Below are 16043 nucleotides of genomic sequence, written 5' to 3' on the forward strand. Positions count from 1 at the left end.
GGTGCGGAGGAGTACCGAACGAGTTCCACATGAACATATGAAGTATCCGCCTATTGTAAAGTCTTAACAAGCTGCTCCGCTCCATTCTGCCTCTGTCTGTACACAGCACCCTGCATTGTCCCCCCCACACAACCATCTGATTGGTTACAACCGTAGCGGTAACAGCCAATCAGCAGTGTGTATTCAGAGCGCATGTAGTCAGCGCTTCAGCGTCAAGCAGATAGGTCTTTAGCAGGGGAGCAACAGACTCTCCCCAAATTATACTAAACACACTCACTCGCAGTCCTGGCTTTAGGTGAAGGCCAGTTAGCTTTTAGCGTAACGTTAGCTCATTTTGCGGTGTGTGCGCGCGCATGTGTGTGTGTGTTTGTGTGTGTGTGTGTGTGTGTGTGTTGAAGCAGCAAATAAGACATTATATTAAATGAGTTTCTGTCTTTGATAGTGTATATCAGGGATGCCCATTACGTCGATCGCGATCGACTGGTCGATCTCGCAGGGTGTGTCAGTCGATCTCAAGCCAGGCATTAAAAAATAGACATAAAAATGAGCAATCATCAATCATACCAAGACTTCACTTTCGTCAGTTGTTTGACATTCTCGGCACCCGAGGATCTTGTGAGATGACGCTGGCTGCTGCGAGCTCATATTTAAGAAAAAAATCACTAACAGGGCGGACGCAGAGAAACACATTTTATTTCTAGAGACTCCGTACCTACTGTCAAAACTCTAAAGACCGACAGCACAGTTCCTGTCTTCACCATAAAAGACCTGTTTCATCCGGCCTGTGCTAACAAAATAAGAGTCTCAGAAAGCTAGCGTGCACAAGCTAGCAAGCTACGGAGTTTGATGCCAATGTATTTCTCCCCCGCCCTCAGCGACCGCTTTCTCACTTGCTTGCCCACCCGCACAGTCACTGACGTCACTCACCTGCTGCCAGACATCAAAGGGCCACACACATATGCTACTCTCATAACAAAGTGTTTAAAAACGAGTATGCAAGTTGGACAAATGAGATGCCAAATCCAACCACTTTCATGTGGTATTGGACAGAAAGGAGGACTTTTTTTTTCCTCCATTTGAAAATGCGGACGTTATCAGCACCACTGTCTGATTCCAATCAAAGCAAGTCATCAGAATCAAATACACCAACTTATATTCTTGTCTTCATGAAAGAAAGGAATCTATGTGTGTTAAACATGCTTGTATTATCATTAAACACCATTAACTTGTTAACAAAAATGTCTCTTTCATAAATAAATAAATATAAATTATAAATAGGAATGAGGTAGATCTCCTCGACTTGGTCAATTGAAAAGTAGCTCGCCTGCAGAAAAAGTGTAAGCGCCCCTGGTGTATATAATAATGTAAGTGCATCATAAAGCCGACGTGAACTTCGTGGTCAGGGATGAATAGTCTCTCCTATTGCTATTGTACTAGTTTTTCAGCTATAGTTACATTAATCATTAGTAATGTAACAGCCTAGTTTTGAATGGCAGGGTCCCTGCTACCACATTTTGATTAAAAAAAACATATATATATATACATATAATAGCACATAAACAAAAAAAGATCAATTCAAATGTGAACGGTACCTGTCTTTAATAAGATGTAACTGTCATTAAGTGCAGTGATCTATCAGTTGCTGCATCCTTGCACTTGCTTACGCAATCATCAATTTCTTCCCAGTAGCCTCGGTGTCCAATCACGTGAAGCCGTACTGGCCCACGGATGCCACGACAGCCAGCGACAGCGAGGACCCCGGTGGTCAGGAGCGGCTGAGGGTGGAGACCAAGGTCAATGTGGAGCTGCACGCTGAGAATAAGCTCAAGCACAATGGAGAACGAGACAAGGAAGCGCCTCTGGACAGGGACAAGCAGATCAGCAGCAACGCCAAGGACACGACAGCGCTAACGACGCAGGCCGGTCAGACCAACAGCATCCAGCAACCAGAGCAGAGAAAAGGTGAGGGGAACACAGACCGGGTGCAAAATGAGCAAGGCTAAGGTGGAACGTGTGTTGGACTCAGGTATCTTGAAGAACAAGATCAGCTACCCGCCGCCGCTGACCGACAAGAACATGAAGAACCGTCTGAGGGAGAAGCTGAGCGACTACAACTCCCCCACCATCACCTCCCCTTCGCCCAACAACAACATGGCCGCCCCGCAGACTCCCACTTCCGTCAACATCATGGCGCCTACGTCCCGGCGGACCTCATTGGCCTCCAATGACGGAGGAGGAGGAGGGGGAGGTCGTCCGCCCGGCCACCATGACAACGGCACCGTCGTCAAACCACCCGTCGCACCGCGGCCGCAGATTCCCGCCGAGGCGTTGCCGGCGGCGATCTACCGCGACACCAACGGAGGCGTGGCCATGCACTTGAAGTCGGGGACGCTCAACGGCGGCAACGGATCTGACTCCGAGTGAGTAACTTCTTTTGAATTTAAATCTGTCCAATAACCTTACTAACCCGAACATAAGACAACCCTTTTTTTTGTAGTTGGTTTCTGTGTCTCTGCGTCACTCTTGTGTGTGTGAGTGACAGAAAGAAAAGCTAAGAAAAGTGAAGTGAATCATATTTTATATAGAGCTTTTTCTCTAGTGACTCAAAGCGCTTTACATAGTGAAACCTAATATTTAATTTACATTCAAACCAGTGTGGGTGGCACTGGAAGCAGGTGGGTAAAGTGTCTTGCCCAAGCACACAACGGTAGTGACTAGGATGGCGGAAGCGGGAATTGAACCTGCAACCCTCAAGTTGCTGGCACGGCCACTCTACCAACCGAGCTAAACCGCCCAAAAGGCATTGAAACTTAGGGATGGCTATGCAAAACGAAACTAAACCGAACTGGCTGCAAAGTAAAAACAAAAACAAATGAATGCTGGACAACAGCAAATACTTATTAAAGTCTGTGGAGCAGCAGACGGGGTCCACAAAGCTGACATGACAGTCAACAACAAAATAGCAGCGCAAGACAAGACCGAAAACCTCAAAATAAGTCACGACATGATGTGACAGGTGGTGACAGTACACCTACTTTGAGACAAGAGATATAGTGATGCGTGCTTGGTTATGGTTTGAATTACAGATGTCTGATAATATCGGACTGCTGATATCAGGGGTAGGGAACCTTTGGCTCTAGAGCCAGATGTGGCTCTTTTGATGACTGCATCTGGCTCTCAGATAAATCTTAGCTGATATTGCTTAACACTGTAAGTAATGAATAATTACGCTGGTAATCACAGTGTCAAAAATAACGTTCAAAATATAAAACATTCTCATGCATTTTCATCCATCCATCTGGTTTGTACAAGTGTTAATTTTGACAGCAAAATTTGGTTGAGTTTTAGTCATTGTCTTTTAATTAAAATGTAATTTAGTTTTAGTCATAATTTAGTTATTTAAATTGTTTTAGTTTTAGTCTAATTTTGGTTGACGAAATATCATAAGATTATAGTCGACGAAAACTACAGTAGATTTAGTCGACTAAAGGGTAATATGTAAACTTTCTCTTCAATGTCTGAAAGTCAAAGCAAAACAGTGGAAAAATCACTGATACAAGTCGTGTTTTGATGAAAATCATGTCTCAAATTTAGTATTTCACGAGTAAGCGGTGTAATAAACGGGATAAAGTCGAGTGAGTTGTATGTTGTGGAAAATGCTTACCTGTGTGTGGATTTCGGGGTGATTCGACTGTAAATGTTGCTTCAAGTTTGTTGTGTTTTTCCCTGTAATCCTCACATTGCATTTCTTACACTGCGTCTTGTTATCTTTGACGTCAAATATAAAATTTCCCCATATGTCCTCTCTCCTCTTCCTCCCCGGCGTTGACATGTTGTCTTCAGCAGCGCATTCCCGGGTTAGTCTCAAACGCAAACTGCGTTTAAGTAACTTCCTTACAACGTCGCTCTGATTGGTTCTTTTCCCAACTCCTCCCGCCTCTTCCTAACGAAATGAGTTCCGATTGGATCATGTCTCTGGCAGACATTTTCGTCTCGTTTTTATTCGTTGACGAATATGTCAATACACCTCGTCATCGTCTTAGTCCACGTAAATTATTTTTGATTTAGTTATTGTCTCGTTTTAGTCAGAAAAAAAAGGTCGTTGACGATAACTATGACGAACATTTTTCGTCAACAAAATTAAAACTGGTTTCTACCGCACCTGTTCAAGAAGTCGCATTAATGGTCAGAAGTATTTTATTTATTTTTGGTTAGCCTCAGAATAACTATGTTATTAAAAAGAATAAGAGACTTATTATACTCCAAAAATGTTGTTTTTTCTTAAAAATGCACGCATTTAGTATGTATTCAGTGTTAAAAAATAAATACATTATTTCGCTCTCACAGATACTTTTAAAAATATTTGGCTTGTATGGCTCTCTCAGCCAAAAAGTTTCCCGACCCCTGGCTTATATTATCGGCCAAAAAATGCTTTAAAATGTAATATCGGAAATTATCGCTATCGGTTGATTGGCAACACTAAATTGCCCCTAGTGTGTGAATGTTGTCTGTCTATCTGTGTGGGCCCTGCGATGAGGTAGCGACTTGTCCAGGGTGTACCCCGCCTTCCGCCTGATTGTAGCTGAGATAGGCGCCAGCGCCCCCCGCGACCCCAAAAGGGAATAAGCGGTAGAAATGGATGGATGGATGGGCTTGTATGGCTCTCTCAGCCAAAAAGTTTCCCGACCCCTGGCTTATATTATCGGCCAATAAATGCTTTAAAATGTAATATCAGAAATTATTGCTATCGGTTGATTGGCAACACTAAATTGCCCCTAGTGTGTGAATGTTGTCTGTCTATCTGTGTTGGCCCTGCGATGAGGTGGCGACTTGTCCAGAGTGTACCCCGCCTTCCGCCCGATTGTAGCTGAGATAGGCGCCAGCGCCCCCCGCAACCCCAAAAGGGAATAAGCGGTAGAAATGGATGGATGGACTGTTTTAAAATTAGCGGTTCCAAAAAGTAAAATGTATGACTTTTTAAGACACCGCTATGAACATGGACGTTGGGAGAAGTACAGAGCGCCAATAAATCTTAAAGGCACTGTCACATAATATCTACGGCTTTTCACACACACAAGTGAATGCAACGTATGCTTGGTCAACAGCCATACAGGTCACACTGAGGGTGGCCATACAAACAACTTTAACACTGTTACAAATATGTGCCACACCGTAAACCCACACCAAACAAGAATGACAAATACATTTCGTGAGAACATCCGCACCGTAACACAACATAAACACAACAGAACAAATACCCAGGCCCCCTTGCAGCACTAACTCTTACGGGAGGCTACAATATAAACCCCTGGTACCTCGCTACCTCTTCCCGCCAACCCCGCCCACCTCAACTTCCTAATGCTCTGTTAGGGAGAGCATGTCCCAAATTCCAAGCTGCTGTTTTGAGGCATGTTAAGAAAAAATAATGCACTTTGAGACTTCAATAATAAATATTGCAGTGCCATGTTGGCATTTTTTTTCCATAATTTGAGTTGATTTATTTTGGAAAACCTTGTTACATTGTTTAATGCATTAATGCATTAATTTTTAAATTATTGTTAAATCAACTTAAAAAAATACAATACATATACATTATATATCGATATAGATCAATACAGTCTGCAGGGATACAGTCCGTAAGCACTCATGATTGTATTTCTTTATGAAAAAACAAAAACAATTTGTCCCCCGTCCGTGGGTCAAATTTTCAAGCGTTGACCGGTCCGCAGCTACAAAAAGGTTGGGGACCTTTGGTTTAATGCATCCAGCGGGGCATCACAACAAAATTAGGCATAATAATGTGTTAATTCCACGTCTATATATATCGGTATCAGTTGATATCGGAATCGGTAATTAAGAGTTGGACAATATCTCTAGTTTTAATTCATATCCAATAATTGCGAGAACTACTTTTTACAAACTCTTTGGGGTGGTTTAGCTCGGTTGGTAGAGCGGCCGTGCCAGCAACTTGAGGGTTGCAGGTTCGATTCCCACTTCCGCCATCCTTGTCACTGCCGTTGTGTCCTTGGGCAAGACACTTTACCCACCTGCTCCCAGTTCCACCCACACTGGTTTGAATGTAACTTAGAAGTGAAGTGAATTATATTTATATAGCGCTTTTCTCTAGTGACTCAAAGCGCTTTACATAGTGACACCCAATATCTAAGTTACATTTAAACCAGTGTGGGTGGCACTGGGAGCAGGTGGGTAAAGTGTCTTGCCCAAGGACACAACGGCAGTGACTACGACGGCACAAGCGGGAATCGAACCTGCAACCCTCAAGTTGCTGGCACGGCCGCTCTACCAACCGAGCTATGCTAGATATTGGGTTTCACTATGTAAAGCGCTTTGAGTCACTAGAGAAAAAGCGCTATATAAATACTATATAAATCACTTCACTACTGAGAATATCGGCTGCAGAGTTTAATTTTTCGAATGTTTCTGCTGGTGGTGTTTCCTCTGGATTTTTTCAATGAAAAAAATGTGCCTTGGCTCTCAGAAAAGGTTGATAAACACTGAATTTTGATACCAAACTGCGAGAGTCTGAATCGAGAATCGATTCTGAATCGAATCCTCACCCCAGAATCAGGTCAAGTCGTTAGGCGCCCAGATAGTCACACCACTGATATTTGCCAATGTTGAGTGTTTGACCCCTGCTTCCTTCGCCGGCGTGCTTCCTACGCCCCCCCCCACCCCCTCCTCCGCTTCTTACCATAAGTCCATATTAACAGTGACAGTAACGAGACTTCGATCTGACCCGTCAGGGACATCCAGACCAGCCCGCCGTTGTAGGAGGACAGGACGGGAGGAACCACACCTCTCTCTCGGAGAGCAGTATTAAATAGCAGACATGAGGACGGCCCCTCGGACAAAGAAGGATAAAGGGAACAAACTCTTACCATGTGAGGACCGTACGGAACCTGTGCCATAAAAGGAAGGACAAGATGGAGGCGCCGACTGCTCTAAATATGAAGACTTCCTCTTGGAATGTGTTGGAGGGTGACTTTACCTCCGCATGTTGGTGGAAAGACTTTGGGACGTCAACATGTTGGTACATTTGTAGTCCAGGTGGATTTCAAGGACACACACACACACACACGAGTGCTCCCTTTGTTTTTTTTCCTGTTGATTTATTTTCATCAAACTTGAAACAATCAGGAGAGCGTGTTGGACTGAGGCCTTTCAAGCACACACCTTTAATCAAGCCAGAAAGCACTAACGGAAGGATGGAGAAGCATTTTAGCACTAGAAACCTGTGAAGCCTTCTTATCCCGCTCACCAAAGTCACAAAGCTTTCGCTTTTTTACATGCTTCAGAAAAAATCGACACACTTGGGAAAGGCTTCAAGACAGGTGTGAAAGTCAAGGCCCGGGGGCCAAATCTGGCACGCCACATCATTTCATGTGGCCCGTGAACGCCTGGAAATAATATGCGTCAGTAAAATACCTTATCTTTTCTGACTGCATTTATTAGTTTTTTCCAATTTGACAGAAAGAAAATATATGTATGGCATGAAATTAATATTATATTATATTATATTACAATATATTATATTATACTATATTGTATTATATTATAAATTAAGATATTTAAATATTCTTATTTTTACAAAAAAGTTTGGAAAGTGTGATTTTATATATATATATATATATATATATATATATATATATATATATATATATATATATATACATATATATATGTATATATGTAGGTGTGGGAAAAAATCACAAGACTACTTCATCTCTACAGATCTGTTATATATATATATATATATATATATATATATATATACATACACATATCTTATAACGATAAAAACAACACTCACAGATCAATATTCACTGTTAATTGCCTGCACATATATATATATATATATATATATATATATATATATATATATATATACATATATATATGTATATATGTAGGTGTGGGAAAAAATCACAAGACTACTTCATCTCTACAGATCTGTTATATATATATATATATATATATATATATATATATATATACATACACATATCTTATAACGATAAAAACAACACTCACAGATCAATATTCACTGTTAATTGCCTGCACATATATATATATATATATATATATATATATATATATATATATATATATTGCAACAACAATTTTATTATTATACTTTCCAAACATTTTTTGTCAAAATAAGAATATTTAAATATCTGCTAGACTTATGATTTCAAAGCAAGAGCATAAAATTGTACACTGTAAAAATCACAATATATTTTACGGTAATATCAATGGTGCTTTTTACGGTATATTACTGCATATTAAAAAAACGTTATCACTGTTTTTTTACTGTAATATTCTGTAGACTGTGCTCCCAGTTGATTTTACAGTTGTTTTTACGGTGTACTACCGTAAATGGAAATAATACGGTCCCACGTTTTTGTGGGTTTTTTTTACAGCAAAAAACTGGCAGCTCAATCGCCAGAATAAGAAAAAAAATTGGACTGCTTTTCCATTTACAGTAATATGTTGCATAAAACACAGTTGGTTTTACAGTAAAATTCTGGCGAAAAAGCTACCAGGGTTTTTTTTTTATTTAAAAAAAAAAAAAAACGTGGTACTGTTTTTCCTTTTGCCGCAACATGTAAAAAAACAAAACACTGTATATTTTACAGTCAATTTCCGGTAACTAAGCTGCCAGGTTTTTACTTACACTTTACAGTGTACATAAAAATATATATGATAATCCAATGCATAAAGAACTTGATATATGTTACATGCGGCCCTCTAAGTGTGTGTGGCCCTCGATGAAAGCCAGTTTGACCCCCAGCTTTAAGACTGCACCGTCTTGCAGCTCCACTTCAATGTTTACCGCTCACGAGGTGCCTTCCTGCACCGTGCATCACGTCTCGTGTGTTCTACCTGTGTAATCAATACTCTTGTGAATACGTCTTTTTTGTAACGATACGACACTGGAAATGTTTTGTAACATAATGTATATTTATTTTTTATGGACTTTTTAAGACACTGGAGTCAAATAATGCTGCCTGTAAAATTAAAGATGTCAGTGAATTTTTCACTTTGTGTGGACTTTTTTTCAACAATAAAATCTGCAGGCTTAAGAAAAATACTTGTTTACCCTACAACAGGGATGTCCAAAGTGCGGCCTGGGGGCCATTTGCAGCCCGCAGGGAATTTTTTTAATGGCCCAACGGCACATTCTAAAAATACGATTAAAAAAAAAATACAAAACATAAAAAGTGGTAAAAAAGAGCAAAGGGGTGAAATTTAACAAGAAAATGTTGCAATTTTAACTTGAATAACACAAAGCTGCCAAGCAGGCTGTTTCTTTCTAAAATAAAAATAAAGAATCAAAATCAATGTCATTATGAATTATTGACCTATTCAAGGCACCAATTGCGTCCACTTTGAGATATTTTTTGTGTAAAATGTTGCATATTTTGTGTCTGCTACACGTTTTTGTTTTAAAACGAACAGACAAAAAACAAACAGTAAAACTTATAATTGACGGATAGATCTGAAGTTAATTTCGAGATTATTGTGTTAAAAGAAAACAAAATACTTAAAATTTATTTTTTTAACACTTTAATGAGTAGGGCCCTTTTGGATCCCCAATAATTTTAGTGTGATTTTTATTTTCTTTAAGTGCCATTGCTCCAAAAATTATAAAATGTGTTATGACTTATTGACCTTTTTAAAGATACACTTATTATATAATCTAAAATATTCCACTTAAAAATGTTAATGGGTGAAAATATTGCATATTTTAGTTTTTTTTCTATAAAAAAATGGTTTTCTTTGACAAAAAGAGCATACAACTTAATTTTTTTTAAATATTATATTGACAGATAGTCCTAATATTGATCTAGAGATTTAAGCCTATAATACTGAATAATGACACATTTTTAATATTTTTTTGACCAAAACCCTTTGGTGTCCCTGGGATCAAGCCTGAGTGGGGGCTTAAATGTATATTTCCATACATATATTGTATTGGTTTTTAAAATAAAAAAATATCAAAAAGCCTTCAGCTTGCTTTGATTTTTCAGTGTGTGGCCCTCAGTGGAAAAAGTTTGGACACCCCCGCCCCACAAGGTAATGTAGCAATCTCCTCTACATTATTTACATTTTTTTTTTTTAACACACTTATGAGGCCTTGGCACTTAGCTCCGGCATTCCGAGGTAAGCCGTAAGGTATTGACAGCGCGCATTATGGAGCCTCTCACTTTAATGAGAGGAATGTGTCTCCCAAGTTTATGTGGCAGATAGGGTGGGGATGCACCGAGTTCACGGAGGTCAACGCCGTGCGAGATGGAGGCGTAAGCGGCCGAGGGAAAAGGTGTGGCGCGTCCCGCATGTATTGTCTTCCGCCACCAGGCGCTGCCAGGTATGGTTTTCTGGAGGGGTGCAGTCAGTGAAAGGTTAGAAGGCCGGGTCAAGTTACAAGCCTATTGGGGAGCTGTGTTGTCATGGCAACCGTCAGGTATAGAGGGAAACAGAGAGCAGCTTTGCAAACATGTATGTGCGTGTATATATATATATATTTATATATATATATATATATACAGTGGGGCAAACAAGTATTTAGTCAGCCACCGATTGTGCAAGTTCTCCCACTTAAAATGATGACAGAGGTCTGTAATTTTCATCATAGGTACACTTCAACTGTGAGAGACAGAATGTGAAAAAAAATCCAGGAATTCACATTGTAGGAATTTTAAAGAATTTATTTGTAAATTATGGTGGAAAATAAGTATTTGGTCAACCATTGAAAGCTCTCACTGATGGAAGGAGGTTTTGGCTCAAAATCTCACGATACATGGCCCCATTCATTCTTTCCTTAACACGGATCAATTGTCCTGTCCCCTTAGCAGAAAAACAGCCCCAAAGCATGATGTTTCCACCCCCATGCTTCACAGTAGGTATGGTGTTCTTGGGATACAACTCAGTATTCTTCTTCCTCCAAACACGACGAGTTGAGTTTTTACCAAAAAGTTCTATTTTGGTTTCATCTGACCACAGGAGATTGTCCCAATCCTCTGCTGTATCATCCATGTATCCATTTTGGTATAAACTGAACTCATTGTGTTTGGAGGAAGAAGAATACTGAGTTGCATCCCAAGAACACCATACCTACTGTGAAGCATGGAGGTGGAAACATCATGCTTTGGGGCTATTTTTCTGCTTTTTTTTTTGCTTAAAAAAACAGAATTACCTGGAAAAAAACACAATTTTGACAGAATTTCATACACAAACAGTCCTGTCAGGGGTTTTATTTGTATTTTTTACTAAGCCAAACGAGGTGTGCATATGCACTGACCTGATATCCGACTTTATATAAAGCCCACGCTGCTTTTTAGGTAACCATGCAATGTAAAGGGGAAATGAGCACAGAATGAATTACCGGTAATTTAAAATTGGTTTTAAAAAATGAAAATAAATTGCCTGATTAATTCACAACTATAAATGATTAATGCAATTTTTTTTTGTTAATAATCACAAGACTCGTTACTTTTGACAGCCCCTATATATATATCAATCAATCATCAATCAATGTTTACTTATATAGCCCTAAATCACTAGTGTCTCAAAGGGCTGCACAAACCACCAGACATCCTCGGTAGGCCCACTTAAGGGCAAGGAAAACTCACACCCAGTGGGACATCGGTGACAATGATGACTATGAGAACCTTGGAGAGGAGGAAAGCAATGGATGTCGAGCGGGTCTAACATGATACTGTGAAAGTTCAATCCACAATGGATCCAACACAGTCGCGAGAGTCCAGTCTAAAGCGGATCCAACAAAGCAGCGAGCGTCCCGTTCACAGCGGAGCCAGCAGGAAACCATCCCAAGCGGAGGCGGATCTATTTTGGAGGGCAGTATCCGCCGTATATACAATCGTGTCAGTGTTAATAGAACCCCGTTGTAGCTGGGACGCATTGTCTTTAATCTCCTTTCTAATGACTTAAATTTTCTTACTAAAGAATTGCATAAAGTCATCAGCTGAGTGGGTGGAGATACTGGAAGGAGTCCTTTGTCGGGTTAGCGATGCTACCGTGCTAAACAAAAATTTAGGATCGTTTTGATTACGGTGGATGAGATTTGAGTAATATTTAGCTTTAGCTAAGGTAAGCATGCGTTTATAAGTTATTAAACCATCACTCCATGCTTGATGGTGCACCTCAAGTTTAGTCGTGCGCCATTTGCGTTCCAGCTTTCTGCATAATAATTTCTGAGCTCTAGTTTCTTCTGTAAACCAAGGGGTGCGCTTTTTTGGAGCCTTTATATATATATATATATATATATATATATATATATATATATATATATATATATATATATATATATATATATATACACATATATATATACACATATATATATATATGTATGTATATATGGATATACAAATATGTATATATATGCATACATAATATAACGAATATAAATACATATATTATTGATGTATATATTATATGTATATAATTGATACATACATTACATAAATATATATATATACACACATATATATATATATTAATGCTTAATTTTAAGTTATTATATATATATTATAGTATGTGTATTTATATAAATATTTTTATTTATTTATTTATTTTTTTTAGATGTCTTTTAATTCATTAAAAAAAGAAGTCGATTTTAAGTTATTTATGTGCAAAATAAATTATTCAAAGTCATGAGAACCACAGTTGGTATTCGAAATGAATGAAAGGCGCAAAACAGGCAAGGAAAACTGATACAAGTCTGACATCTAGTGGTTGGTATTGGTAAATTATTTAAAGGCGCATTGGTGGCTACTGCTGACATCTAGCGGCCGAAAAGTGTAGTGTTTATAAATGTACTGCAAATTGACATGGCATATCATGATAAAATCATACAGAATGCATACTTACTATTATCAATATTCAACTAGAGTTTAAGTTATGTCCATTAGTAAACATTTTCTTTAAATACACAGCAGCCTCCCTCCAACACGGTTGCATAAGACAAAATGTGCTCGCAAGCTTCTAGAAAATGCTGCTTTGGGATTAAGTTGATCTGTTACGGGGTTTCCCCAAGAGTGCCCAGGGAGGGTTTTGGAAAGTCTTGATAGAGTTAGAGAGAGAAGTCTTCTGTTAGAGAGAGAAGTCATCTGGATAGTCATGTGTCCTTTTGAGTGTGTGTGTGTGTACAGTAAGTAAGCATGACTCAGGAGAAGCTTGTCTAAAGCATTAATGGTCTATTTTGTTGTTGTGTAGTTTCCAAAGAATACACATAGCTTGAGCAAGCTGCCTAGTCGATACATGTCAGCTGTTACATGTACTTGGAAATATTACAATTACACAATGCACCGTTGTTCTCTTTTTAATACGAGAGTTTGGTAACGTACATCTGTTTTAAAGATACTGAAAACAATACATATTCCTTAATGCCTTGTTTGGTAGAAAATGCTGGTAGGTTGCCTTACCTGACAATGAAGGCCATAGTATGACTGAAAAAATGTCTAAGTCTAAATGTCTAAGTCTAAATGAACAAAATACTAAAACTAAGAAAATGTCTAATGTCCATTGAAAATGTAATGTTAATGTTTATATATTATTATATTTAGATAATTATAGTATTAATGATATATATATATATATATATATATATATATATATATATATATATATATTATACAGTATAGTAATTATACTGTATGATATGTATCTATATATTATAAAATTATAATAACTATTCATATATATATATATATATATATATATGTATGTGTGTGTATGTGTAAAAACATTCATCCATCCATCCATTTCTACCGCTTGTCAGTATAGATACAGATACCGTTTTTTCACATTGCATAAAAATATGGTGGCGTATTGTTTTTGACTTGCATATAATTGCCATAAAAACATTTAATTTAATGCAACACTAAACATGTTTTTTTTGTAAGGTTTATTTTTTTCTATAGTGTATTGTTTATATATATATATATATATATATATATATATATATATATATATATATATATATATATATATATATCAAATAACGATAAACACAACACTAACAGATCAATGTTTTTATTGACTGTTAACTGCCTGCATCGATTATACATTATTATTTTTCACAACTTTATGATAATGTACAAACAATTCACATACATAATGCAGAACAGGATGAACAGTTTATAAAAGCTAAATTTAAAATAGGAATCAAACAGAAATAAAGGGGGCCCAAGGTTATTTAGGTTATGTAAAGGAATGAACACAAAATGAAATTCAGGTCAATAATCAAAATCAATACTATCTTAAAAAAAAACACATTATACATATATATATATATATATACATATTTATATATATATATATATATATATATATATATATATATATATATATATGGGCTTCACGGTGGAAGAGGGGTTAGTGCGTCTGCCTCACAATACGAAGGTCCTGAGTAGTCAGGGTTCAATCCTGGGCTCGGGATCTTTCTGTGTGGAGTTTGCATGTCCTCCCCGTGACTGGGTGGGTTCCCTCCGGGTACTCCGGCTTCCTCCCACTTCCAAAGACATGCACCTGGGGATAGGTTGATTGGCAACACTAAATTGGCCCTAGTGTGTGAATGTGAGTGTGAATGTTGTCTGTCTATCTGTGTTGGCCCTGTGATGAGGTGGCGACTTGTCCAGGGTGTACCCCGCCTTCTTGTAGCTGAGATAGGCGCCAGCGCCCCCCGCGACCCCAAAAAGGGAATAAGCGGTAGAAAAATGGATGGATATCACAGTCAAAATGAAAGCTTGTTCCCATAGGCACCATAAACTGTTAATAATGTTTAGACAAAAGTGTATATTATATATACTATTATACATATAGTATTTATATAGGTATGTGTGTGTGTGTGTGTGTGTGTGTGTGTGTGTGTGTGTGTATATATGATGGACATATTTGTATTTTGTGTATATGCATTTGTGTATGTATGTGATTATGTGTGTATGTGTATGTATGTATGTATGTATGTGTATGTATATGTATATGTATGTATATATATGTGTATATATATATATATATAAATTATATATATGTGTGTGTATATATGTGTGTATATATATATATATATATATATAAATTATATATATGTGTGTGTATATATGTGTGTGTACATATGTATATATGTAAGTGTGTGTGAATTTAAATGTATTATATATAGATAATATATAGCATCTACGCAGCAACCACTGAACTGAATTATATTATATATATTATTGTATTATATATCGTGTATATATATATATATATTGTATATGTATAGGGGGTGGGACCTAATAAGTTTACTTCTTGCCACTCCCTTTTGAGCCAATCTTGACATCTACAAAAGATTAGTCACATGTAATGTGAAGCATTTAAGTCTCACCTTCAAACTCATCTGTATACTCTAGCCTTTAAATAGACCTCCTTTTTAGACCAGTTGATCTGCCGCTTCTTTTCTTTTTTCTCTCCTATGTCCCCCCCTCCCTTGTGGAGGGGGTCCGGTCCGATGACCATAGATGAAGTACTGGCTGTCCAGAGTCGAGACCCAGGATGGACCGCTCGTCGGGACCCAGGATGGACCGCTCGCCTGTGTATCGGTTGGGGACATCTCTACGCTGCTGATCCGCCTCCGCTTGAGATGGTTTCCTGTGGACGGGACTCTCGCTGCTGTCTTGGATCCGCTTGAACTGAACTCTCGCGGCTGTGTTGGAGCCACTATGGATTGAACTTTCACAGTATCATGTTAGACCCGCTCGACATCCATTGCTTTCGGTCCCCTAGAGGAGGGGGGGTTGTCCACATCTGAGGTCCTCTCCAAGGTTTCCATAGTCAGCATTGTCACTGGCGTCCCACTGGATGTGAATTCTCCCTGCCCACTGGGTGTGAGTTTTCCTTGCCCTTTTGTGGGTTCTTCCGAGGACGTTGTAGTCGTAATGATTTGTGCAGTCCTTTGAGACATTTGTGATTTGGGGCTATATAAATAAAGATTGATTGATTGATTGATAATGTTTTCAATGTAG

The 16043-nt window shown here is 38.3% G+C and overlaps 1 protein-coding gene across 5 annotated transcripts in view; it reads left to right on the forward strand.

Moving 5' to 3' along the window:
- Nucleotides 1–7620, forward strand: part of celsr1a (cadherin EGF LAG seven-pass G-type receptor 1a) — a 256246-nt gene extending 248626 nt beyond the window's left edge. For 4 of the 5 annotated variants that reach the window (XM_061914463.1, XM_061914465.1, XM_061914466.1 and 1 more), the window contains exons 34-36: nucleotides 1687–1962; nucleotides 2027–2420; nucleotides 6765–7620. In XM_061914463.1, the coding sequence (XP_061770447.1) occupies nucleotides 1687–1962; nucleotides 2027–2420; nucleotides 6765–6792 (698 nt within the window). In that variant the 3' untranslated portion in view covers nucleotides 6793–7620. The remainder of the gene's footprint in view (nucleotides 1–1686; nucleotides 1963–2026; nucleotides 2421–6764) is intronic. The other variant, XM_061914464.1, reaches the window with a different exon arrangement.
- The last annotated feature ends 8423 nt before the right edge of the window (nucleotides 7621–16043 follow it).

Source organism: Nerophis ophidion, linkage group LG10, assembly GCF_033978795.1.
Source record: "Nerophis ophidion isolate RoL-2023_Sa linkage group LG10, RoL_Noph_v1.0, whole genome shotgun sequence".
NCBI classification, from domain to species: Eukaryota; Metazoa; Chordata; class Actinopteri; order Syngnathiformes; family Syngnathidae; genus Nerophis; species Nerophis ophidion.